The sequence below is a fragment of the Gambusia affinis genome, linkage group LG21 (genome assembly GCF_019740435.1).
Source record: "Gambusia affinis linkage group LG21, SWU_Gaff_1.0, whole genome shotgun sequence".
NCBI lineage: Eukaryota > Metazoa > Chordata > Actinopteri > Cyprinodontiformes > Poeciliidae > Gambusia > Gambusia affinis.
In genome coordinates this window covers 13,575,640-13,603,185 of record NC_057888.1, presented here as the reverse complement: position 1 = coordinate 13,603,185, position 27,546 = coordinate 13,575,640, and the positions used below count along the sequence as shown (strand labels likewise).

At 40.9% G+C, this 27,546-nt stretch overlaps 1 protein-coding gene across 13 annotated transcripts in view; it reads right to left on the bottom strand.

The window, feature by feature from the left end:
* Positions 1-3,968: 3,968 nt before the first annotated feature.
* The window catches only part of mllt10 (MLLT10 histone lysine methyltransferase DOT1L cofactor), a 44,822-nt gene continuing 21,244 nt past the window's right edge, over positions 3,969-27,546 (bottom strand). For 2 of the 13 annotated variants that reach the window (XM_044103946.1, XM_044103951.1), the window contains 13 exons: positions 27,088-27,424; positions 26,122-26,340; positions 24,844-25,332; positions 18,908-19,068; positions 13,780-13,891; positions 11,112-11,184; positions 9,951-10,141; positions 8,613-8,762; positions 8,060-8,118; positions 7,692-7,975; positions 7,482-7,505; positions 6,544-6,628; positions 3,969-6,449 (listed from right to left, as the gene is read on the bottom strand). In XM_044103946.1, coding sequence (XP_043959881.1) covers positions 6,177-6,449; positions 6,544-6,628; positions 7,482-7,505; positions 7,692-7,975; positions 8,060-8,118; positions 8,613-8,762; positions 9,951-10,141; positions 11,112-11,184; positions 13,780-13,891; positions 18,908-19,068; positions 24,844-25,332; positions 26,122-26,340; positions 27,088-27,424 — 2,457 coding nt within the window. In that variant the 3' untranslated portion in view covers positions 3,969-6,176. Of the gene's footprint in view, positions 6,450-6,543; positions 7,976-8,059; positions 8,119-8,612; positions 8,763-9,950; positions 10,142-11,111; positions 11,185-13,779; positions 13,892-18,907; positions 19,069-24,843; positions 25,333-26,121; positions 26,341-27,087; positions 27,425-27,546 lie in introns of those variants that run through there. The other 11 variants (XM_044103947.1, XM_044103952.1, XM_044103948.1 and 8 more) reach the window with 7 other exon arrangements.

Sequence of the window (27,546 nt, the reverse complement as noted above, 5' to 3'; positions counted from 1 at the left end):
GCTGAAGTTGGAAATTCACGCATATTTTAACGTTGTAAGCGAATTTATGAAATTATTTTATGCGTTTTTTATGTAACAAAACCAGTGCTGTCTTAAAAAAGGAAGTTAGTCCAAACATAATTAGTGATAAGTACAATTAAATATGTAGGCTGGACTTTAATATGCTAAGCCTTTATTTAGTTCTTTCTGTGTTTATTTGTTGCTGCTTAATAGGAAAAATATTAGATTAATATTTAAATAGGAGTATAAATAGTTAATTTAGTGGACCTTAGAGTGTAAATATGTTTCACTTGCAGTAATTGCTGGTATGTTTTAGTGTACATGTAGCACTTTGCAATTTCATTTTGGGGCATCAGGGCAATGGGGACGGTTTTACCAACGACAGACATGTAAATTTTCAGTGTAATGTCCATAAGTGTATTTATTGTGCAGTGTATTTTTTTTTTCATCCTTTCCGGTGGTCATTGTATTTTTAATTTTATTTTTTATAGCTTCTTAGAGTCTCCATCTCTATCCCTTTCCAAACCTTTTAAATATGCAAATTATGAATACATGTAATTTTAAAAAATCTTTGCCATGGATTTGTTCCTCAAAAATGACTCCAGGTGGTTTATATTTGTATTTATTTTTATGTGAATGTGTGATTGCGAGCCGCGGGGGACAGAGGAGAATCGCTACAGCAGGAAAATACAGGCAAACACAAGCAGCCTGAGAATAAAGAGGGATGAGGCCGAGTCCTGCTGTTTCTCCTTGCCACCATTATCCCACAGGAGAGAGTCCTGTGGGGGGGACAAACACAGCCACACACACACACACACACACACACACGCACTCACGCCCCCGCACACACACACAGACTTGTGTCCTGGGAATCTCCTCAGCTGTTTCTCCCCCACAGCACTCCCCCCTGCACCCTTCCCCTTTCTCCCCCATTGCACTGACAGCCCTAAACACCTCCACTGGCCGGATCTGGTTCCACTCGGTACCGGATCGGGGCCCCTGGCAGCTGACTCCATGTTCCTGGCCAGGATTAAGCCTCCTAATGGCTGCCACTCTGAGATGATTTACACGGCATTACTGTACACACCAGCGCCATGCTCGCCTCTTGCTAATGGTTTATTACACTGACTGGAGCCTCTCCCTAGCTTGTTGCTGCAACTCCAGTGGAGATGGGGCTTTGGGGGGGCATTAAACAGGTTAACAGAATCAAGACTTATGTCCCAACCTGTGCAGGAATTGCAGGTGGCACTTGAGGAACAGGATGGGAAAATTACAGAAACATATTCAGTCCTGCCATTTCTTTTTTGTCTTTATCTATACTAGAGCTTGTATTATTGTTTCAGGAACTAGTTTCTGAATATACAGAGTCAGACTCTATGGATGCTCATGGACCACAAAGCACCAGAATTTGCACAAGAAATGTTTACAAAGGCACTAATTGTGTATACACCAAAAAACAAACAAACAAACAAAAAAAAAAAACTTCTACATTTTATAGCTACACGTCTAGTGTAATATTTATCATTTCTGCTTCTTGCATTCAAGCTGCGCACTGTGATTGTTAGTAGACTAACAAATAGAAATATTTTAAGAATTGTCGCTCATAAATGGTAACCTTACAACCCCCCCCTTCCTCTCCTACCTAATTTGCCCTCCTACCCCCGGGCTGGTCAGTGTCAAGGTTTAACTGAGGTTTTAAAGTTCATCCAGTTTGAAGTCCTGCTAATGAGCTGCCACAGAAAGCACCAGAACGACTGTTTGAAGCATTTAGCGTAGCCACCCCTCCCCCACCTGTTACTGCTCAATTCTAAGTTTAAAAAGAACTATTCTAATTGTATTGATCCACATGTTTCTGTCCAGGTAATTGGTTTTGGAGTTTTACACACCACATTGTGCTGGCTTTAGTTTCTTCAAGTTCAAATTGTAATCAGGAGAATCCCTACTCTACAAGATTATTTTAAAATCATGACATTTTTTTTTCTTTTCTGATTTTACTATTTTTTTTGTGCTCATGCATTTTGCCAACATACTTCTCTGTCTGAGAGCCATATCTAACACAAGTCGAAATGCAGTCACGTGTTTAGACTTAATTTTGTCCAATTGCATGCATAGATATACACATGCAACATTTTACCTTCTCCAAATTTCCTAAAAATAAATTGAAATAAATAAATAAATAAATACTAAAAATAACCCTAAAAATCCTGTCGACTTCTGCTCAGCTGTAAAAGTCAGATGTGTTTCCTGCAGCAGGGGATTCCTCTGTGCCTCTGACATCGCACACACCCGCACACACACAACCCAATCGGCCCTACATTTGTTTAATCATCTCCCGACAACAACCGGGGCTTCGTTAGGGTTTGACTTTCTGATCAGGCACCTGGTGGGGCAGAACACAGGGGTCCACCATCAGCTGTTAAACCCTCCCACCCCTGCAGAGGGGTCTCAGAAGATGTGGGAGTGGAGAGGGGGGTGATCGATGATGGCCGCAGCGGCTCTGCTCTGTGTGTGTTTGTGAGGCGGCTCTGATGGAGAGAGGCAGGCGGGCGGTGCGGGAAAGAGGGGGGTGGGGAGCGGGTGATGCTGTTTAAACAGCCCAGCTTTGATTGACAGGGCCGGGGGAAAATGGGGGGTGAGAGGAGGGGGCTGAGCAAGTGCTTGGGTAAAGAGAAGAGAAAGGTATCAGAGGAAGAGGGGTGGAGGGTGGCTGGAAACTAAAAACTGCTGCTGAAGGGAGGGCGAAGGAGGAAAGTGGGCTTTTAATTACCAGGACAGAGGCAGATGCAGCAGAATGGTGCCCCCACCTCAACAGCACACAAGCAGATGTTTTTCTGTTTTTATTCTTTTTTTCCCCCACACCCCCTCAAACAGCTGGACTTCATCAGTTTCAGTATGTGCGCACTTATTAGGACTGAAAGCACACCTTTTATTGTGAAAGACACTCGTTTTTCTTTTCTTTTCTGTTATTTCTTTTTGAGTCTGATCCTGACGGGTTCCGCTTTTCTTCCACTACAAAATAAAACCGTGTTGCTGCTCCGTTCTCCACCTAATATATATATATATATATATATATATATATATATAGGATATTATATCAAAATAATTCTATATTTATGTAGAGCAATGAATAAAATACGATTAAAAAATTTGCTCACAAGCTGAGCCAAACATAGTAAAATAAAAATTTTAATTCCATACAAAAGAAGTTAAGGATGTGTCTGACGTCAGCGACAATTAGCAGCCAGTAAGCAATTAGAAATTATTATTTTTAAATTGTACAACCTCCCTAAAAAAACCCAAGAGTACAGAAACAAAGCAAAAACAGAAAAAAAATCAAATATTCCCCATTGTTACATAATTAAATATATATATATATATATTTTTTTTTTTTATCCAGAGGTTTTTTCCATGGTTTGGTTTTCAGCAGTCGCAGACAACATCAGATCCCACTCCTCACTCAACGACCCCCTTCAGCATCCAGCAGCAGGGACCCATCAGTTTTAACAAGGGTGTGTGTTAGGAACAGAAACACACCTTTTAAAGGTAAAGATTCATTATCATTTACAAAATAAAAATGAACATTTAACCCTTTATCATCCATTTTTGAGCAAGGCTATAACTCCAAGAGGCGAGTCATGTTTCTATATAGAGAATTAAATATAGACTTACAGATTAAGTCACAAATTTGATTTATTAAATATCATAAATTTTATTAATTTACTTATTTGCAATTTTACTTAAATATCACCTCTTATGATCATAGAAAAAAGAAAATAGTTGAATAACTTGATATGAAATTGATTCCATTTTTTTAAAATGTCTGTTTTCTATTTGAAAACATAAAATCTCATCAACGCACACTGTAAAAAAAAAAAAGTTCAGAAAATTGAATTTTTTTTTAAACAATTTCAAAAATTGCCAGCACAATTTTAGCATCAATTCTACCATACAGAAGACTAAAAACAAAATGATTTTCTTAACCCAGAGTTTATTTATTTTTTTGCATTTTGAAATACAATATGAGACCCCGCTCCACACCTTAATTATTTTCCCACTTTCACAAAACTGATTGAAACACATTTGTGTGGACAAATGAAATCATAGTGCCCAAGTAAAAAAAAAAAAAAGAGAGAAAATGGTGCAAACCTTAAAAACGAAAGAACCACAATGTCCCTGCACATATAAAAATAAATTAATACTTTTGTGTGTCCAGTCACTGTTAATCTTATTTTTCTGGTCCTAAAAAGACTCTCACACACACAAACTTGAGGCTTCATTGGCATCACGGCCAATCACAATCACTTATGTACACCAAACGGCCAATGAGAAAGGTTTATGTACACTTAACGAGGTAAAGACTGTGCCACCGAACACACTTCTTCTGCCCCTACGAGCAGCTATATACACCCCCGCTCCTCCCAAATCAACCAACTATTAAATAGCTTCTAGCTTTTCAAACACGTGACACAGAGCAGACGTCATCAGAGAGAGTTTACAGCAAAATCAGACTGTCTTGGAGGTCAAAAACAAAACAAAACAAAAAAACCTGTACACAGTAGTACAAAATGATGTTAAATCACAAAAAAAGAGAAAAAAAAATCAGTGAGTTTATTTTTTTTTAAAATATATAAATTTACACACAATACACAAACACTCCAGATAAATAAAAAAAAACAACAACAAAAAAACCACAACATAAAAGTTGTATTTATTTATTTATTTATTTATTTTTGAATATTATAGAATGCAGCTGAATAAATTTTTCTCGTTTTGTTAAGAGCTGGAAAGTGTTTCCATTAAATTAGGTGCAGCATAATCACCAGGAGCGCTGTAAAAAATTTGCAATGTAAAAAGAAACGCAAAAATCTTACCCCCTCCCCACCTATTTGGCCTCAGGCACTTGTGTTTGGAGCCTGAACGGCCAGTCCTGACTGTTGTGTTGTTTTTTGTTTTTTTTTTTAAAGCGACTGCCGCGGTCGGCCTTTGAGGTCCTGCTCGAAGAGGTAGGTGCAAGCGGGGGGCTCAATCAGGAAGACGGGGCAGGAAAGAGGCTTTGTTTGCAGACAAGTGCATGACTTTTTTGTTTCGGACTCCAAGCTACATGGATTACAGCGTCTCGAAACAAGCTGCCTTTAAACCTTGAGTTTTCTTTTTAACCCCGTCCTGTAAGTGTCTCGCATCCATGACTGAGCCCCCCCCCCCTGCCAGTATCTGGCCCGGAGAAGAGACAGTCGACAGCAAGGCTACTGCGGTGACAGTGCGACGCTTGGCTCGCTGATATTAATGGATCTGCAGCGCGCAGAGTGAAAGAGACGTTGGGAGAGAAGCAGCAGCCAGAAACATGTGGGGCAATTTCTTTTTTTTTTCTCTTTTCTTTTCACAACGCTGACCCGATATTCCCCTCGGGACTGCTGCGAGACAGATGTCAAACATACATCTGTTACTGTTCAGTGATATTCCAGGGAAGTGTACTTTTATACTCATTCATGTATTGCTGCTTGTTTTCGTTTTTTTTTTTTCTTTTTTCGTGATTTTTAGGTTTGTAGGTTTTCTGTGCGCCAGCTCGGCTGTCGAGCTAACAGCTCTGGTTAGCGGAGGCCCCTGAGAGTGAAACATCGTGATAGAAACGAAGAGAAGAAGCCGAGAGGAGAGGAAACAAAAGTCGGAATTATGACAGAAACAGTTAGCTTTAAACTTTCTTGGAAACTGACCTTTTGGATGATTTAAGCAAAAAAAAAAAACAACTAAAAAACCACGAGGGAAAAAAACAAACAGATATTTTACTCTGATGCTACATGGTGAAACTAATAGAGAAACAAATAGGAATATTAAATTAAAACCCAACTAAAGACAATAAGAACAAAGAAGCAGTTAAAGAGAACACAACTATAAGTTAGACTGAAATAAATAGCGTGCACACACACACACACACATAAACAGAATTCAGGGTCAAGTTTTAAACCAGAAAAAGCTGCAGAACCGAAGTCGGCCGGCCCAGTTTGAGTGAGGGAGGAACTCCATGAAATGAATGGCAACACTTTTAACTCTTGCTCTTCTGTCCAGCTGATGGACTCTGACCAAAAAGCTGATCTTACAACTATGCATATTTTATAAAGAGAGTAATAAAAAAAATAAAAATAAAAAAAATAAATCATAAACAAACAATATAAAAAGTGTCATGTCTTCTCTTGGCCGGTGATGCCCACGGCTTTTTCTGCGACCCGGGGCTTTCCCGGCCCCGAGCCGTGTGTGTCGGTGTGTGTGTGCTGCAGCGCGAGGAAGGGGTTGGTGGCGATGGCGCCCTGGCTCTGCAGGTTGGTGAGGGGCAGCTGAGAGCCGGACAGCGGCATGGAGGGCATCTGGCCCGTGGAGGAGAGGGACTGCAGCTGCTGCAGGTCCTGATGCTGCTGCTGGATCAGCTGCAGGAGCAGCGCCTGCTGCTGCTGGTCCTGAGTCAAAGAGCGAAAGGTTAAAGTTACAGACGTTTACGCCACGAACCCGGACGGGAGAAATGGGAATTCGGCTCCTGAGGAAGTGACGTACCGCAGACGACTGGGAGGACAGCAGCTGCTGGAGCTGATGCTGAAGCAGACGCTGCTGTTCGGACAGCAGGCCGAGCCGGGCGGCGCTGAGGGGCCAAAGGCAACAACGTCAGGAGAGAAACATGGAGCTGCTGATGTAACACACACACACTAAACCGTTTCTCTTGCTACAAAACCAACAACACGGGACGCAACAAAAATGACGACTGCTCCTGTACAAGTGCATCTCAATAAATGAGAACATCGTGTCAAGTTTATTTATTTCACTTACTCTAACTAAAAAGGTAAAATTAAAAACTCATTTTAAGATTGCTTTCAAATCCAGCTGATGCAGATTTTCAAAAATTGAACAATCAAGATAACAGTTCTGTTGTTTAGCATTTTACTAATCAAATTAAAACGGATCTTTCTTGTATACTGCCAAATTACATCAGTGTGAGAGGATGTTCAATATGATGATGATGTGATTTTTTTATGGGTGGTTTTATCAATATGTTCAGCCACAACTGGCCCTCAGGACATTTGTGACCTTGATGTCTGACACACCTGTTTCAGATAATCAGGATGATTCTGATTTATAACGGGTGAAAACAAGAAACCGGTTGTTGCTCAGTGTGGCGCATCTAAGCCTTTTAATGGAAAATTAAATAGAAGGAAGCTACGTGGTGGATCAATAATACAGAAATAACTGCAGCACTGATAGGATGCAAGTGCTGCAAAGGAGCTGTGATCAAGTGCGGAGTGCATATATTGCACCTTTTATGGACATTTCAGTTGGCAAGATGTTTGTACGAGGATTACGCTTTAATTTATTTTTATTGTGTTCATATTGTTTGTTAAACATATGGGGTTTTATTATTAGCTTAATAAGTGAAATGAATCAGCTGTTTGATAACATTCTACCACACTGAGATGCAGCTGTGCAGGTTCCTGTCTCACCTGTTCTTACTACCTGTTGAGCTGCTTCCATCCAGCATGAAGGCAAAAGGGAAGAAAAAGAGGAACCTGTGAACTTTTCACTCAATAATTTACCCTGGAGACACAAACAGCTCCCTTGCTTGTTGAACGTTTTCAGAGAAATAAACATTTGTTTTTGTATGACTTGATGTTTTCACAGGTGAGATCATCGTAGGACAGGAAGTCGGATACCTGCTGTTAACGGGGAGCGTGACGCCTGCCGCAGTTCCCGTAGTGTGGGGGCTGCCGGGGCCCGCCGGCGTCTGGATCACGCCGTTCAGCGCTCCGACGATCCCGCCGATGCCCAGCGCGTTTCCTGCGCCCAGAGCGCCCATCAGCCCGGCGACGCCGCCCAGCGCGGCCGTGGCGGCCATGCCGTTCAGCGCCGGCTGAGGCGGGCTCTGGGAGACGGAGGGCGAGGCGGAGAGCGAGGAGGTGGAGCCGCTGCTGCTGTGACCTCCGCAAGACGCGGTGTCCTTTGAGACAGACATTCGCATACACCGTCATCGGGTGTTTTATGGCGCAGCGGTGTCGTGCTGTGTCCGCGTTCCTCTCCTTACCTGAGCTGTCACTGGTAAAGAAGAGTCTGTGGCTCCGAGGTGGGACCCCTTCACATCACCTACACAAACAATCACAGCGTTAGCTTGATTAACCGCCGCACTAAAGTACTGATTCCTCTTTTACAACATTAAAACAGCAAACTTTTAAGTATTTTATTGAGATTTAGACCAAAACAAAGCAGTGAGCAATTATGGGGAGATAACAAGTACAGATGAATCCAGACTGGAAGGAAAACATTTTTCAAAGATTTCTTAAAGTCGCAGATCCTCAGTTGGATTTAGACCTTTTCTTTAACTAGGCTATTCTAACAGAACAGAATCATTTGATCTACATTCTTCATGTTGAATTTTCCTTTCATTGTCCTGATGGACTGAAAAAAAGGATAGAGGGCACCGCTAATCTAAACAGCTGTAAAAAGCAAATCTCTCTCTGTCAAAAACTCTCCAAGACTCTCTCTTTACGTTTCTTTCATCTCTTGTAAAGAAATATCTCCCAAAAGCCATTCACCCTGAACTCTAACAAAACCGTGTGTGTGTGTGAGTGTGTGTTTACTCGAGGAAATGGTGCTCGGGGTGAATGGCACTGATAACTGTGCGCTGAGAAGCTGGAGTCTCTCTTTCTTCATGGTCAGGGTTTTAATCTGCTCCTCCAGTCTCCTGTTCTCCTCCTGCAGCTGGTGGAGAGACTTCAACATGGCCACCACTGACAGGAGGAAGAGGAAGGAAGACGTTGTGTTATGGCATCTGTGACGCTTAAGTGAAACATAAAAATTAAATACAGGTGGTTTAACGGTAACGATTGTAAATTATGGTATCTGCAGGTTTCAGCGGGTCACCTTGATTGAAATTTAAGACCAAAACAATCTAGAAATGGGTTAATATCAGGGGTATTACAAATTCAAATTTCAAAAATACTTTATTGATCCCAAAGGGGAATTAAAATAACTCATATTAATTCAAAGAGTTATTGTAGGTCGTGATGGCTGCTGGCAGGAAAGATCTCCTGTAGCGGCCTGTATTACAGTGAGTTTGAAGAAGCCTCTGACTGAAGACACTCTACTTTCCCAAGACAGTCTGATGAAGATGATGGTCAAGATTATCCATAATTTTCGAAGTCTGTTTAGCAGCAGCTTTAGTATATCACGCTGCATTTAGCTCCCTACAGCTTTAACCGCCACAGCACCAAACTTAAAAGTTGTTTTGGACAGAATGCATCTAGTCAAGTATCGGATGGCGACAGAAGTGAGCCAGTGGCAAACAATATGACTGGCAAGCAATAAATTTGCTTGCAAAAACAAACGCAAAGATGCCACATAGCTAGCTAGGAAATATATATTAGCAGCTAGCTAGCAGTAGCGTTATGACTCAGACTTTGTCCTACAGAAAAAAACTACTTAGAATATATAATAAATAGCCATGCCACAACAAAACTTAAGACCTGTGATTAATATACTTAAGGCCAATGTAAATTTGTTTAAAGAATTTAAGACATTTTAAGGCTGTAAATACATACATTTAGGACTTTCTAGGTCTTAAATTTTGCATCTAATTTATTTTCAATACATAAATTTAAGACGTAAGGATGAACAGACACGCTGTGAATACAGTATGTGTGGCTGGACTGAGAAAACAAATCTGAAAGACCAGCAAGTCAGTCATGCTCAAATATCCAGCAATTGATACTTTTCTACAAGAAGGTCAAAGGTCAAAATGAGTCAAAGTTACCCTGACGCACATTTAGACTCAAGGACGACGAGAAGGTCATTTTAAATTGATGGGCTCTGCTGAAAGACAAGTTTTCTAACAAGCAGGTTTTGCTGTCGCTTCACTTTTCCATTTTCACCTTAGCTGTAGGAGAAACGATGGAGGAAGATGTTTTGCCTCCACTCACCGTCTCCTTGCGCTCCCTGCTGCAGCAGGAAGCTCTGCCCTTCGTTCCACTGCCTCTCCAGGAGCTGCTCGATGCTGGTGGCCACCGGGGGCAGCGTCTCCCCGCCGCCGACGGCCCCTAGCAACCCCAGCCCTGGCCCCGGCAACGACCCCGAGGAGTCATAGCGGATCTGCAGGCCGCCAATGGGAGAGCTGAAAGGAGCGGGGTGGAGAAAAGAGGGAGCGCGGAAAGGAAAAAGGAGAGATGGAGAGGTCAATAGGGAGATTAACGACCCAACATAAATGTCAGACAAACATAGACACTGCTGGCTATAAAACTACATCAATTTGTTGTTACAGTGGCCTCTAATGAAAAGGGGCCAGGCTCTCCGTCTGCGCGCGAGAGCAGGGGGAAAAGAGAGGGAGGACGCAGCGCGACGTCTCCATGCGATAAATCTCGGTTGTTGAGACAATCTGTTGAGTGTGAAAGAGGGGAAACGAGGGACAGCAGGAGAGGAGAGATGTGGTGGAAAAGAGATGCCAGGAGTTTTGCACTTTGCTTTTAAAAGGTTAAACTGAGCACTAGGGGGAAGAGGAGAAGAAAAAAAAGAGAGAGAGCAAGAGAAAATGCACAAAAACACTGCGCAAATTAATCTAAGTTGCGGTACCGCCACAGCATTTTACAACACCGCTGACTTTAAGTGCAGCGCTACTCATCCAAATGTTACCAACCTCATCAGATGCATCAGCCATCCCACAAAGTGTTAGAAACAAGCAGAACTGTATGTCTGGGATCAATATTCCCATCCCGAAAGATCCATGAAAGTAATCCCAAAAGGAGAAGATACAGTAAATCCTCCGACTGTCCGTCCATGGCTGATTTAAAACCGAGGAAAAAAAACAAAGTATCTAAGTGAACCTGAAGGACGGTTACCTCCTTTAGAACAAGTTATCGTTGGCTAAGAGAGCGAGAACCGCCTGCAGGGCTAAAAGCGAAAGAGGGAATGTGAGGAAGAGCGGACCGAGAGGAAGAGAGAGAAGAAGAGACGAGGGGCCGGCGAAGGGAAAAGCAAGAAGAAAAAGAGTGAGGAGGGGTGTGTGAAGTATGGGGGGCAGTGAGGAATGTAAATGGAGAGGGAGGGAAGCAGGGTGTGTGTGTGTGTGTGTGTGTGTGTGCACTCACCGCGGGGTGGTCTTAGGAGAAGCTCTTATGGAGAAGCCCTGAGATCCGCCGCTGCCGTCTCCCACCTCCTGATCTGCGCGCGCACATGCATGCACGCACACGCACATACACACACACACACGCACACACACACAGACAGAGAAAATCAATCGGAGATCTAAGAACACACGGATGTTAAGTTGGAGGCAGTTTGTTCACCAAATTTTTTATTTTTTTTACAAAGGACGGGGAAACGATTGTCTTCTGCCCTCCTGCTTTCCGCATTTTAAACAAACTTAAAGCTCTTGTTTCTGTCTGAGAGAAGAAAAAAATATTTCATTTTACACCTCGCTTGATTGTAATATTATAATAATTTGATTCATTATTATTAAAGCACAGAAATAAACATTGAGCTGCAGGATATCTAAACAGACATCAATCATTTTATTGGTAAGAAGACGTTAGGAATGGTGATGGTTTGAAAACTGCTAAGATTCTCCACAGCTTTAAATCATTTAAATGAGATTCTATGGGAAGTTTGCAATACCGTGCTGCCCCTCCCCCACTTGTTGCTGAGCATAGCAGGAAAGAAAGAAGTGTTGCTTTATCAAAATTGAAATTGCAAAATGATATAATATTCTGGAAATTACTTTAACTTTATTGGGTGTTCATTCAATAACTTCGCTTCGGTTTATGTACCAAAATATATAATGCAAAAAAATGTTTTTTTGCACAAATTTATGACCAATAATCAAAATATGGAATTAATTTTGGGGCGTTTCTATAATTGTAACTTTTTATGCTTTAAATACAATCTGATTTGTATTTTTGATGTACTTTGTGTGTTTATTTTTGTGTAAATAAATAATCAGATCAATCATTTTTCAAGCTTCTAACAAAGGAAACATCAATGGAAAAGACAAATAAAAGCTGATTATACAAGCGTTTCTACTAAGTTCAAGATGACGTATTTTTACTGCTTTTATAGCAATACTTACATTTACAACATGAATATTTTGGACTCTTGTCAATTTTTGACCCCAAGTTGGGTTTAGAGAAGACAACACAGATTTTGTTTACCTCTAAAACTTGTAAAAAGTACAAAATGTGCATTATTATTCAGCTGTGATACACAGTGCATGCTAGGTCTTTAATTTTTAAGAGCAGAAATAATCTGGATCGCAGTCATTTTCACCAATTAGACCACAAAGATCATCAATGAATGGCTCCTAAAGATCTACTCCTTTCACCTCTGTTTACACTAAAACTGAAAGCATTTGCTTTATGCTTTATTTTTAGACAATTAAACAAAACTATATTTTCCGATCTGACCCTTTGCTCTTCTGTCAAGATTACAAGCATCTCCTTAACTTTCCATCTCTCCAAGACATGAGCTTTCATTCACTCTCTCTCTTTCTCACTCCACCTCTCCTCCCTCTGGGCCCCTGGCCAGACGCTTCTTTTCATTTTCCTCAGTCAGAGTAATGAATCACACATGCGCACACACTTTTGCATTTATACACAAGCGCAAACTCCCCTCTACTTAAGACAGTCAAACCCCAGCTTTTTTTTTCTCTCTCTCTCTCCTTCCTCCACCCTCCACCAGGTCACCACTCCAGTCGCCGACTCCCTTTTTTTTTTTTTTCCTTCCTCTTGAGTGTCGTTTCCGCCATAACCCTTTCTGTCCTGGCAGCTCACGCCAGACGGGTGCCAAAGTAAACAGGCTACATACACGCATGCAAACACGCGCACACACCTTGCATGACCTCTCAGATGACTCCTGCACACTGATAAAATTTGAAATGCAGAAAAAAACAAGAAAAAAAAAACACTCTTCCAATGACTGCAGAGGAAAGAAGTGATTCTGTTTAATGTTCGTATCTGGAGTGAAAAAGGTTCATGGATCAGTCAAGCAATAAGAATAAAAGTCCCATTAATGTTTTAGTTTGTAAGCAAAAAAGACGACAGGGATGTTTAAAAATTAAAAGCTCGTCCACTTTTGCATTTATGTCTCCATAGTTTTAAAGTTGGAAATTATTAACTTTTTTCTTGACATCTTAGAGTCTCATAGCATTTTTTATATTTTTTTTGCATTAGATCTATTTAAATTACATCTTGACGTTAAGTGAAGAAGTGAAATAAGGTTGAATCCTTTTCATATAACGCTAAACCTGCACAGTCTCTGAGTAAGACACACACACACACACACAGAAAGAAAGGCCTGTATCCCCTGACATTCAGCCTGATTAGTGAGCTGACCTGCAGGTCAGAGTGGATCTGGCTCTGATGACTGGCAGCAGGAACCACTTCCTCCTCTTCACTCTTTATTCCCTCTTCCTCTCTTCTCTCCTGCGTCTCTACTCTCTGGCCAACCAGATGTCTCGCGTCAGGAAGCGGCTACTCCTGCCTGCTAAAACCACTTCTTACTCCCTCTTCGCTGAACTTTTTTATCACGCAGCGGGGGAGTTGTTATGTCACAGAGACCCTCTACTCCCTCTTACGCATTTAAAAAAAAAAAAAAAAGATGCAACAAATCTGTGGAAGCGCCACCCACTCCGCATGGGAGGTAGGAAGGAGGAGCTTGAGACTATCAGTGACCCTTGACCTCACAGTGGGATCAAGAGGGCGTGACCTATGCATTATCTTCTTGTCTTTCCTTCACACACTCCCACGTTAGGTATGAGGGTACCTGCTGGTGAGGCCTCGGACTGAGCGATGAGAGCCGCCATGCTGGAGTTGGGGTTCAGCCTGTTGCCGAACATGTGGGGGGGAGCCAGGTTGAACACGGAGCCCGGCAGAGCCTAGGAAGGGACACACAGCACAAAAAAAACATTTTTTTTATCGTTTTTTTTTTTCTTTTCTTCATTTACTTAAACAAATAACAGGATTTTTATGGGCATGTGTGTACTTGTATATGTTGTATATAGAGGACCACTTTCACAATATCTACCAACAAAGGGAGAAATTAGGACATTTTCCAGTTTTCTCAGTTCTTCCACACCCTACAGGTTTGATTTAGAGGTAAGGTGTGAATTAAGCTTTGGTTAAGGTTAGGAATAGACTGGTCATGGTTAGGAAAAGGGAAAATGTCTGGTTTAGGCACAAATGCAGTTACTAAAATAAATGGAAGTCAAAACAAGGTCTTCAGCTTGTATAAAAGTGCAAGGATGTGTGTGTGTGTGTGTGTGTGTGCGCGCGAGTCCAACAAGCAGCTAGCAGTAAAAGCCATGGCTACCTCTACTTTTGTGGATTTCATAAAAAAAAAATTTCTAGCAAAAATTATTTTTTGCATCAAAATTAACCTAAATAATAATATATTCATTTATTTAAAAATAGGCAAAATAGACATTTCATATATTTCATACAGAAAAAGCAACAACCGATTTTCACAAAGAAACACACACACGTGTGTGTGCGTGTGTGTTTGTAATATAATCAACCCCAAAGAGAAATTAATTGCAGAAATAATTGTTGAAACAATATATTCAAATTATCTTTTTATTTTTTTTAATTATAATTATTAGACAAGACAAAAAATAATCTAAATGTTTCAGGTGAAAATCAAAAGTGTATTATTGTGTATTTATGCAGGGCTCCGAGCGCCCCGGCACTCCGACAGCACTCTGACAAGCTGACAAAGTGTTTCTGATGCACAGAGTTTAATCCAATTAAGGCATTTCCCAACTAAGGGGCTGTGGGTGTGATGGGTAGGGTGGGGGTGGGACGGTGGAGCATCAGGAGGGGAATCCCCTCCACCTAACAGAACAAAATGGCTGACTGTTAAATGCAGCGAAAAACCCTGTGACCAAAGCAAAACATGTGACGCTGCAGAAAACTGAAGAATGTAGCGCTGCAGGATTCAATGTGAGGTTCTGCTAACGAGTTAAATACAGAAGATAAATATTATTTACATTATTTGTTTTTGAGATGTGTTTACTTCATTTTATTGTGTGTGTGTGTGCATATATGTATATATATATATATGTATATATATATATATATATATATATATGAAGAAAGCTGTTCCCGTTGTCCACTTCTCTCTGGCCCAGGGGTGGGCAAACGTTTTGGCTCAGGGGTCACATTGACTTTTAAAATTTGACTGCCGGGCCGGGCTAGCACCAGATGCATGCATGTCAAACAGAAGCATAAAAAAGCATTACAGTTTTAATACTTGCATTCACTTTGAGTGGGAACAGTGTTGTTGATCTCCCTTTTTTTTTTTTTTTTTGCCAGTGCATCAATGTCAGGTATTAGTTTTGTTGTGGCAATTCTCAGAACAGATCTGAGGTTTTCATCACTCGGCTGAGCTCTGTGAGGTGCTTCGTTCATCACACTAAAAGTCTGTTCACACACGTAAGAAGAGCCAAACAACACCACCATCGTCTGTGGCATCTTCCGGAAATTTGGCTGCAATTATTGAAGCATAAAACCCATCCAGTTTAAGAGAGTTGGACTTCTCCTTTAGGACAGAGTCACATTGGAGATCAACTGCAACTCCTGAGGTGCCGTTTCAGGGTCTTGTGTGAAGGGAGATGAAACTAGCTGCCATTCTCAGCACGGTAGATGACCATCCTTGCATTGACTGGTTGTTAGCATAATTAGCATGATTGGTGGAAAAGTGGCAGATGATGTTTATTCTTTAAAAACAGCAAAGGCAGATAAGGCATACGGCTTTTGACCGGATTTCAGTGAAAAAGTATTTAGTTGTCCATTCCTTATTATTATTCCTTACTAGACCAAATGAATGAGTTATGATTATGACATAATTTGGGCAATTCTGTACCAATCTTCGGCGGGCCAGATTAAAAAGACCAACGGGCCAGATGTGGCCCGGGGGCCATAGTTTGCCCACCCCTACTCTAACCCCTCCTCCTCCATCTCTTGTTTCCATTCATTTTTCATTTGCATTCATTTTTCATTTAAGTCTCTCTCGCACTCCCTTTCCCCCCCCCCATCTTAGGCAAATAGCCAATAGCAGAAGGCCAAGAGTCTGTTAGTGGACCGAAAACAGCTCACACACACACACAAAAACACACACACACACACAGACAGGGAAGCCTGTTGTTGGCTTCAGTCTGCAGTTGTGTCAGTTCGGCAAGCTTGGTTCAAAGTCTGCATGATTCCCAGATGCACAGGCCACTGTGTTGAAAAAACAACACATAAAATTTTATTATTTTTTTTAAATCAGAGGAAAAGTGTGAGAAATAAACCGTCTGAATCACACAAACGTTTTCTCTCTCGTCCTCTGGAACACGTTAAACTGAGGGATACCGCCTCCAACCTTCCACCTTCACCATACAACCACCCCTCCCTCACTCCATCCATCTCTCCATTCCTACTGTGGAGCTTGTCAGATGTCATTACATCACAGGACAACAGAGGAGGAAGAGGAGGAAGAAGAGAAACGGACGGGTGAGGGTGAGAAGAAAAAAAAAACAAAACAAGTGTTGAGAGGACACTGGAGGAAAAAAAGAGATTTGTGTGGAAAAAGATGGGGAAATTTGAACATTACATACAATGAGTCGGAAGTTTTTTTTATTTTAATTGCCATGTCATAAATTAATGTTCTCGATATTATCAAGGTTTATTCTAATAGGTTTAAAATATGCAAAACATGTTGATCCATGCAGAAGTAATTGGACTTTATTAATCGGTTTTTGTGCAGAATAAATATCCCATAATTTAGCATCGACAATAATTCATTCAGTCATATATTAAACCTCTCATCAACAGACACAGACTGTTGGATGGACGGATCTTGTTTTTAAGGGTCTTACAATGAAAATATCTGAATATACATAGGTCAAGTTTGCAAATAAATTTCTAAAACCAATTAAATAATTTCTAGATTTGCAGTAATTTCAATGGAATAAATACAGATTTACCAACAAATGACACTTCTCCAGAAGGGAAAGGTTTTTACTGTTGGAAGGAGACTAAAAACTGGTGCAAATCAACCGACAATGTATCAACAGTTATGCACAACATATTAGGATTGCTTGTTTTATTCTATTTTTTTTATTTACTAAGTTAACATATTTTTAGTCTGCTTATTATGAAGTGAAACACCCAGCCTTTAGACCTTTGAGTGTTTACAAATCTTGTGTTTTAGCCTTGGCGCAGAGTGCATTACATTTTCCTTAAAGGCTCTTATTGTGAAGGTTTGAAAGAAGCAGTAGGTGGGATTATCTGTACAGTCAACACTCTTGGTAAAAGAGAAGCTAATCAAATTGCTTCAAGCACACGATCTATCCATTGAAAGAATTACATCTTAAATATTTTTTCTTTTTTCTTTTGGGCTTTTACTACGAAGGTTTAAAAGGAAGTTGTGTCTCAGATCTTCTGCTCTATTAACAATAATAATAAAAGAACACCTAAACCCAAGGCTACAGTGCCAATAGTTCAAGGAATTTAACAGGTTCTTACTAAGTGTATTAGATAAGCCAAAATATTAGGAAGATCGCAAGCAACTGAATACAAGTTAGCTCACTAAGCATTAACCGCTAGAGGCAGAATATTATTATTATTTGTATCTATCTTCAAAATGTCTTAATTTCTCAAATATGTAGATTAAAAATACAGCAAACTTTGACAGATGGTGAGTTTTGGTGCTTCAGTGTGATAAGAAATCGAAACCTTGGATTGTTCATTAGCACTGTAGCAGAATACAAATTTGTTTTTTGGTCATTTCTATTTAAAACTGTAAAACTATAACAACTTCAACCAGGATAAATGTTTCATCTCTACTGCATTCAAGGATAGAGGATGGGCTCTTATTTTATTTCCTATTTACAAAAAAAAAAAAAGATTCTTTGATATTTGGAAACTAGACAGTTTAAATAAAAGCTAGAAGTACACACCACAACTCGTTAAACAGTCTGAAAAGAAACTTTTGGTAATTTGGTGATTAACTAAAGCTTTTTTATTTAAGATTTCTATTTTCATCATTTCTCTTTTTTTTTTTTTTTTTTAAGAACTCTAAACATTTCATCACTCTTCAGAAGCGCAGCCTTGATTTCAGACCCACTTTCAGGTATGACGCTTGGAGAATGAACTCGGCCCACACCAGTTTTCTGAGCCGCTCTCCACGCTAAAGGAAATTATATAAAAACATAATAGGGCATGGATTCAGCCTTGGCCGTTTCCCTCCAGTTATTATTCACTCTGGGACCCAAGTGTATTCAAACTGATAATTTTGAGTATTTCTTTTTGCTTACACCGCCAACCCCCCCAAAAATAAAATAAAATAAATTCCTGTGTGTTTTAATTAGCATGAATCCATCACAACCTTGCTCACTGGGGTTAATAGAACTGAATTAGTCAGGAGAATACACACGTTTAATGACGCGTTTGGAGAACTAGCATAAAGGTCTATTTTAGTGCTTTCAATGCTTGAGGACAACCCTCCACATGTGCACCCAGACATTGGCAATAGATTATCTCACAATAAAAAAGTGACTCCGCACAAGGTCGGAACCCGACCGTTTTATTATTATTATTATTATTTTTCTTCTACAGATAATTAACGTGCAGAAGTTTAATAATGGCACAGAGAGATTTGCCACAGAAGACGTTTAACTGCACGCCGTTTGTGCTCGTGCGGTTTATCTACACTTGAGCTCAAAGATGTGAGAGGTGTTGGTGAATTGAGCGATGCGGGGGTTTGTTGAATAAAAGCGGAGCGCACGTGAAAGAAAAGGGAGAAATGGAGTGCGTCGCCGTGGGTTTGATGCTTTTTCATGCGTGCCAGAGTGAGGTGAGGGGAGGGAGGGGGTGGCGAGAGTTTTCAGCAAACGCTGCGTGTTGGGACTCACGTGTGTGGAGGTTGTGCTGTTGAGTGGAGCCGCGGCGGTGAATGGGGAGGGAGGCGCCAGGGAAGGTGTGGTCTGCTGTTGCTGTGACAACTCGGCGCTCGCCCCGCCCATGGCGACGGCTGCTGTCCCTGACGATGACCCGTCGGCGGCGGAGAAGACACCTGTGGAGAGAGAAACATTAACAGCGTCGTCCTAATCCTCAATCACACTAAAACCGATAAGACGGCCGGTGATACATTTTAGAAGATGATGTGTAATTATGGGTTGACTATGATTTAATGTGTGTATATTTAATGTGTAGAGATATATTGCAGACATTGCCTCTGACGGATAGAATACCTTTAAAGAAAAAAGATTTTAAAATGGCAATTGGGAAGATTTGTGTAGTTTTAAGTCAAACTGTCTTAAAAGAAAAAAAGCTGCAGATTTTTAACGCAAAGTCAAAATAAATGCTAAGATTTAAACGTATTTTTTCCGACACCAAAAATAAAATCTCCGTGGAATGGAAAATATCAAACGTAAACAAAAAAGTAGAAATTCTTAAGTACAAAAAAAAAAAAGTTAAAATAAAATAATAATAATAAAAACATTGGGATGTTGGAAAAGGTTGTATAACTTCAATTGATCACAGCCACATCCATTTTTATTTTCAGACATCAGAAAAACCAAAACTTTTAAAAATATATATACTTCACCTATAATAAAAATATAGATACTGAATTTCCCAAAACTCAGGTGTTAATGACAATTCAACCCCCGACACATGCCCCATTTCAGTATCTCTACTTCCTCCCCTCGCACACCCCTGCCCTCACCACGGATAAGCCCTGCCCCTGCCTTCCTTTGACCCCAGCAGAGGAGAGAGCAGAGAGGGGAGCTGGGGGGGGGGGAGACGAGGGGCCCCTCAGCCCCACAAAAGCCTGAATGGCTCAGGGCAGCACGCATTCACTGGGGGAACAAGAGATCTTTGTGCCAGGAGGGAAGGGGTCGGAGGGATGGAGGGAGCGATAGATACGAACACTACATGGGCCGACATACTATTTATAACGCTTTGCAATATGCAGCAGAAAAATTGATCCCCAAAGCAGGGTGGGCGAGGCTTGGGGGACAGGGGGTGGAGAGGGGAAGGGAGTTTCTGCGAGGTTTTCAGCAGCTGGATTAGAGGGCAAACCAACAATTTATCAGAAGTTTGGCTACTGCAGTGGATAAAAAAAAAAAAAAAGAAAAGTTCTATAAAAAAAAGATGGTGAGAAAAACTGTGAAATACAACAAAATTTCAGATGTAGCAAATTTTTATTTCTTTAAAAAAAAATACCAATTTATACTTTTTTGAAATTCTTTAAACATCACTGATTTATTCTAACACATTACAACTTCTTGCTGTGAATAAAAGAGAAAAAAAATATGAGAAATAAGACTGAAAGTTGTAATTCTTTAAATAAAAACCAAGCCGGTTTTTAGCAACATGCTTATTTCAAATATATTACACAATTAAAAAAATAATAGAATAAAAATATAATTACCATACGGAGAAATCTAAAAGCAAAAAACCTTAAATGTACTCAGTGTAATCAGTGCAGTTCAGCGGCAGAAACCCACTGGTCTGAATTACCCAGCATTCCTCTAATTTTTCCTTCTTGCTCCGTCTTCTGACAAGCTAAGAAAATATCTACCTTCTTCAATGTGAGCCTCATTTATCTCAAAAGAAAAGCTATTTTGCCAAGCCATTGCTTAGTGAAGTCTTTCCTAAGGAGAACAACCAAGAGATCGCTTCCTAATCAGACATCAGCGAGACAAATCTGTATTTGGCGTAAATACTGAGGGTAATCCGCAGGCAGCGAGATGAAGCTGAAAAGCGGAGCCTTTCTAGCTTGTTTTAGCAGGACAGAGGTGATGTAATCACGAGGCACGCTAAGTGTAACCACAACAACACGGAGACATTTGTTTTCCTGAGAGTTTTCCACCAACAAAGACAAACGAAAACTAATTTAGAGCCGGAATGAGGGTGGCTGATAATAGTGTGAATGTGTGTGAGTGCGTGTGTGTGTGTGTGTGTTTGATCAGAGAAAGGAACAAAAATGCATGGGAGGTTTGCTTCAGTCTAATAAAAACAAGCCAGTCACAAAAACACCAAGAGAAATATAGGAGCTGCAGCAATCAGGGGCAAGAAAGAAATGAGAAAGAAGCAGAAAAACAACTAGTTTAAACTAAAAATTAAATAAATTATATTTTTTTTTTCTTTAAATGGTTCCTCAAGATTTTTTTTTCCCTAAGATGCCTTGTTTTTTTGTTGTTTGTTTGTTGTTTAACTATGAGTGAAAAATTCATTTTATTGGAAATTGTAAGAGATTTAGTGACTTTAACTGGTCAAAGTATTTCAGTCTAGATGTTACGGTGCTTTTCAGCCACAATAAATAATGTTTCTAATTTTCAGACGATCCAACAAAATATTGTGAAAACGTAAAAAAAACAAAAACAAAAGATACACAACTATTTCTATTTAAATTAAAATATGCATTAAAAAAAATCTCAGTTGCAACCGATGTCTCAGTTTACAAAACTTAAATTAAGAGTCAGCTGCAGAATATTTTTTTGCTGCTTTTCACAACTTCCCCCGACGTGTTTGCGGTGAGACAAAGCTGGTGATTTTTATTAGGAATTCCCAGGGATCGACTCCTACAGTTAAACATGTGATCTTTGAAATGAGTTAATAAATACAAAGCAATAAGGAGCTTCATTTGCTCTGCCTGGTTTCTCCTCACGTTATGCATTTAAACTCCAGCTGGCCTGAATAAATCCAGGATCTTTCCTGCCACACACACACACACACACACACGCCCCCCGACCTGACTATGCTTGGCCGTCCCATCGGTGACCCCGCAGCCATCAAACATTAACCTAGCCAAAATCTAACCCCTGCTTTTCCCCATCCACCAACACGTATCTATCAGACTAACTATCTATCCATCAGCGCTGTGGAGTCGGCAGCAGACAGGAAAGTGGGGGCAGATAAACGCCAGGATCCTTCCCATTACCGCCCTGCATTAACCCTGAGCTAAATATTTACAGTAAGCAGGACACACAATTCTCCCTCTCTCGCTCACGCACGCATATACATTAAGCGCAGACGTCGGAAAGCTCCGCTGTTCGCCTGACCTGCAACCCGTTGCAGTGAGAAATGGAGGCGCCGCGTTAGGGGGAAAAACGAAGGACTTGAGACGGACACCACATTCTGACCCGAAAACTGACTCATTGTGTCAGGATCCGACCTTCTGCTGGGTATTTACGTTATGCGGCATGTTCAATTTGGAGAAGTATGTCCAGCAAAAATATCTGCCAGGCTTTGGAAACATTTTTAAAGTAGTAAATAAAAACATTGCCAGTGAGCACACTCAGCATTGGCAAAAACGAAGCCACACAGAGAGAAAACATGGCTGTTTAAAATCCAGATACAAAGAGAAATATGCAACAAAAAAAGCACCAACCTGTTGAGTCACTACAATCAAATATAAAGGAAAATCTTCCAACAGACGGAAAATATTAGATAAAATCTGTGCTTCAAGAGCAACACAACAACCTTTTTATTCATTTATTAATTTCACCTTGATGCTACAGAGAGTACTACACGAAACGCAGTTTTAACACTAATAAAACTTAGTACTTTATTTACAACTCCAATGTAAATTTTAGCGCTCGTATTTTTTATTACAAATGAATTATACAAATTTTTCCCTTTTTTAAATGTCACAAAAGTAGGTCAAAACTACTTTAGCAAATAAAATAAAATAAAAATAAAATTGAGCTTGGGTAAATGAGATGTTAAATTTTTTAATGGCGAGTTTTATTGCTACTAAGCAGCGTCTATAATGTTTTCTATTTATTACATTTGGATAAAATATAATTATTATGGTGCCTACTGTGTATTTATTATTTTTCATTAAAAGAGAAAAGCAACATTAAAACTGTTGGGGGGGAATAAAACCCCATAAAAATAGCAACAAAAAAAACCCCTAAACATTAATTACTTCATCTAATCTAATGCCAACAAAACGGCTTCTGTAATAGAAACAAAAATAAGCAACTTTTTAACTTGTTCCAATCTTTAACATTTCACTTTTATTCCAAGAAGCTAAAACATTTTATTTTATTAATTTTTTTTTGCAGCTTTGATTCTGCAGCTCTTCCACTTAAATTCAAGGTAAACCTAGATTAGGCAAATGAAGCCAGGCGGAGTGTGTGTGTGTGTGTGTGTGTGTGTGTGTGTGTGTGTGTGTGTGTGTGTGTGTGTGTGTCCTCCTCCTCCACAGCTCTGTGTCAGAGTGTGGGCGCCGCTGCTGCTCAGACAGCAGTCTATAAAACAGCCGGACCAGGATGAAGCTTTGGCTGCATTAACACACAATCACTTAATGCTTCGTGTTGCTGCAGGTTGTGGGACATTTTATTGTGCCCTTCAAAGTAAATGCTGGGAAAAGGGCCAGCAAATGTTGCTGCGCTGCAACGTGTGTTGTATCTCTAAATCGCTACTTAATAAACGCAGCGCACTTTTAAGTTAGGAGGCTTCTTTTAAGTCACTGTGAATGCTGAATGTGAGTTGAACTAAAAGGAAAGGTTGGATTTAAAATACTCGGAATTCAAATGTTTCTCTCACGGGGAATTAGAACTGCGAAAGGTGGGGGGGGGAATCCACAAGAAGAAGCTTTGTTGCCGATTTAAACACGAAACTAACTAAATCCCCAGTCTCCAATCAGACTAAGGGATTCACCTTTTCTTCCACCTGAGCTTCTTAAGCGGCAACGGTTTGAGTAATGAGCGGACCGCAGGTACGAGACGGCGGCTGAAAGCCTGACGCAGGAACAAAACGGCGATGGTTCTGGAAGAAAGGGGAGGTGTGGGAAGTGTGGAGCAGACTGAGCCACTTCCATCAGCCCAGGGAAACTCCAAAGCATTAAGGCAGTTGCCAAGCAACTGAACATGATGGGGGGGGGAGAAATATACAGAGCCTTCTTCATGTGTGTGAGCAAGTCGGATAATATACCACACACACACACAGACACACATGCAAATATTGAGGCAATTACAAAAATGAATCAAATCCTTGCCATTAGTGATTGATAATTTAATACTGTGCCGAGCGGAGGCCGTCCACAAACACTTTCTGAATGATTTATTTGTGTTTAGAGACTGAGGGTGTGTGGAGCAGACGCCGACACAAACGTGCCACATTAAAAGTTACTTTTATTGTGGTTTTATTGCGTTCAAGCGCTGATGAGCACAAGGAGTGTAAATAATCAGAGATGCACAGAGATTAGAAACTACCGAAAAAAATCGAATCTTTTCGGTTTCTGCGCAATTAGTTCATTAACATTAAGGCCTTTGATGGTCTTTCAGCTTTAAATTTTAAAAAAGGTTGGGAAGGTAGGCAAAAACAGAGACAATTGTTTTATGTTGCTTATAAAATTCCAATGTTAGAACTTTTTTTCTCCTTTCCCGTTCCATAATTTTTACAAGGGTTGCTCACAATCAGGAGCCAAGATCTAAAAGTTCATCTCTGCAAACAAGCCAACTCTTGAATTAAGAATTAAAATATAATATTCTATTAAAATATGATGATGCACATTGACTCAGCAGAGTATTGTATAATTACAAACAAAATATTTTTTTTCTTTGCCATTATTATATTTTTTATATACATTGCCTGTTTTGTGTTTCAAGACGTATCAATATGGATGGTTGGTTGATGCTTAAACTATATATATTTTTTTTTAATTCTCCCAACTACAAAACTTTTGTTCATTTTACATTTTAAATGAATAAAATAAATGACAACCAGCTCAGTTGTTGTTAAGTTGACACAAACCATCTGTAAGCTTGAAGCTGCCAAACATCGGATTCGGTTCTGAACTCTGATGCGTTGTGTGTTTGTGCGTGTTGCTCACCTGAGCCAGCGGTTGTGGAGCTGCTGTTGCTTTGCAGACTCCCGTTCCGGAGGAGCGACGGGGATTTCTGAATGCCACCGCCGACGCCCATGACCCCTAACCCCCTTTCTCCTCCTATTCCTACTCCTAATCCGCTGCTGGAAACCAAGCCTGGTCGACCCGAGAGCGTCGAGGATGTGGAGGAGGCGGTGGAGGCTGTGGAGGAGCAGGAGGAGGTGGCGCTGGCGGCAGAGGAAGAGGTGGGGAGCGTCAGAGACGGCGCTGCCTCGGCGGGCTTCGCGTCCGTGGTAAAGCAGGGTCCAAATCGGTTTCGCCAGTTGCCCTTCTTCTTCTTCTTGATGCCTTCTTCGCCACCGACTGTGACTGTGGCGCCCATCCCCAGACCGCTGCCGGCGGGCTGAGAGCGTTTGTAGCCCGTTGATCCGACGAGGCTCGTCGTTTCGCTCGCTGCGTGACTGTGGGAGTTCTCGTACAGTTTTCCGCCGACTGCTGGAGGACGACAAAAAGATGTGAAATTACTTGTAACTTGTATTTTACGTTACAACCAAAACTTGTGTTTTGTTGGGATTTTAGGTGATTGATAAACAGAGCAGAGCATAATTGAGAAGAGGAAGAAAAAAAAAATCAAGATTTTAAGGATTCCTACTAATAAATCTAAAAAGTGTGGCGTGCAAATGTGGTTGCTTATTTTGATGACCTTCACTAAAATCCAATGCTTTCCATTGCCTTAAGAAGTAACCCACTCGGTAAATAACAAATTAACTAGTTTAAAGAATTGACTACAGATAATATAAAAATCACAACATAACAAATTGTGATGGGTGGTAAGTTGGACCAGAAATAATTGCGATAAACAACATAATTGTTGTTTTGAGATCATTTTCAAATATAGTAATGGTAATTGCATAACAATGCAAGTTTGTCCAATCAAAGACTAATAAGCTTTTAATTTGTAAAGAACACTTAACATTAGAACTGAAAGACATTATAAATATTCAAAGTACAACACAAACAAAAACAACAATAAAGAAAACAGGAAATAAAAACCACACAAAACTGAAAAATAAATCAAATCGATTATCAAGTCTCAGCAAACAAAATTGCCCTTTTTAGACTTAGAAGTTACAAAACTCTTTTTAATCTATCATACCATTAACTGATTAATTGCTTATTGCAATATCAGAAATCCAAATGTGAAACGCTAAAATCTGTTGTGACAAAGTTCAAAGGTCACAAACACTTCTGCAAGGCACTCTATGAGGAAAATAGCTGCAGTACCTGCAGAAGTCGTAGTCGCAGACATAAGAGAACCAAAGAGAGGGGTGGTTCCCTCCGCCGCGCCGCCCTCAGAGCTCGACTTGACCAGGCAGCTGCTGAAAGACGGCGGCGAGGAAAACGACGTTCCACTGCCGGGACGCAGCGACGGGTCGGTGAAACTTAGGAAGTCTGAGGAGGAAGGGGCAGCGGGAGTCTTGCTGGAACTGGTCAACAGCAGGCCTGGGAGACAGGTGAGACAATTGAGACAATTACAAACAGAGGAAACAAGAAAGGAGGAAGAGACGATGGAGAGGAAAGGAGGGACAGACAAAACTGGAGAGGAGAAAAAATTCAACTAAGAAAACAAGCACTGCAGCTGTGGAGGTTTCCACTTTATTCTTTTGGGAGGAAAGAGATAACTTCAATCATAAATTATAAGCTCTTCCTGATCATATAGTCCTCCCATTTATCAGAGGAAGGAAGTGTCTCTGAAGGACAGAGATTAAAAAAAACCCAAAAAACAAAAAAAACAAACTGAGCTACACCACAAAACACACATTGAGCTGACGAGAGCTTCAAGGTTAAACAGAACAAAACAAAAGAGTCCAGTATGAACGCCGCCGCCTCTCACGGTGTCTGTGTTTGTGTGTTTTCCAGACAGGGCCCCAGATTACAGGAGCCAGTCGAGACCAAGCAGTGATTACAAAGCCACACACATATACACACAAACACACACACGGGTCTGTTGCTGGAGCGAGATCCACTCAATGACACAGCGCTTCCACAAAACACACCAATCACCTGCTTATTTGGGTCTTACTAGCATCCCCGGGCTCTGCAGCTGCAGGTCTTTGCGTTCCAGTTTTTTGTTGGACAGAGCGCTACCGGCAGATGATTTGTCGCCCCGTTTCCACTTTTCTAACCGCATGGAGAATTCCCAGTTGTGTGAAAATTAACATAGGGAAACATTTGCTGCTATTAATTCACCTTGATGGAAAGGCCCCGTGGAAGCGGAGGCAGATGTGGAGGAGGTAGCCATGGTGACCACCGCTGAGGGTAATGGTTTCCCTGACGAAGTGAGAGACTTGCGGCCGCCCCTCTGTCCGACCGTGTGAGCGCCGCCGCTGTTCTTCTTGTTCTTGCCCTCGGCCGCCGCCTTGGTCGCGTCTGCGGCCAGGCCATCCTTGGAGGCGCCCCCGGAGAGAGCGGACGACACTTCCTGGAAGTTGGCGTTGGTGAAGCGGCCCGTGTTGTCGTCTAATCGCTTCTGAGAGGACGCGGGCAGCGAGGTTACTCCTACCCCAGAGGCGGTGCTGTTGTAGGTCTGGGGGTTGGAGGGAAGAAGGGAAAGACAAGGGGGGGAAACGGTGAGGACAACAAAAACTTGCAAAAACCATGAAAGGCACCAAAATCAACAACAACAAAAAACAAAACTGAACCTAGAGT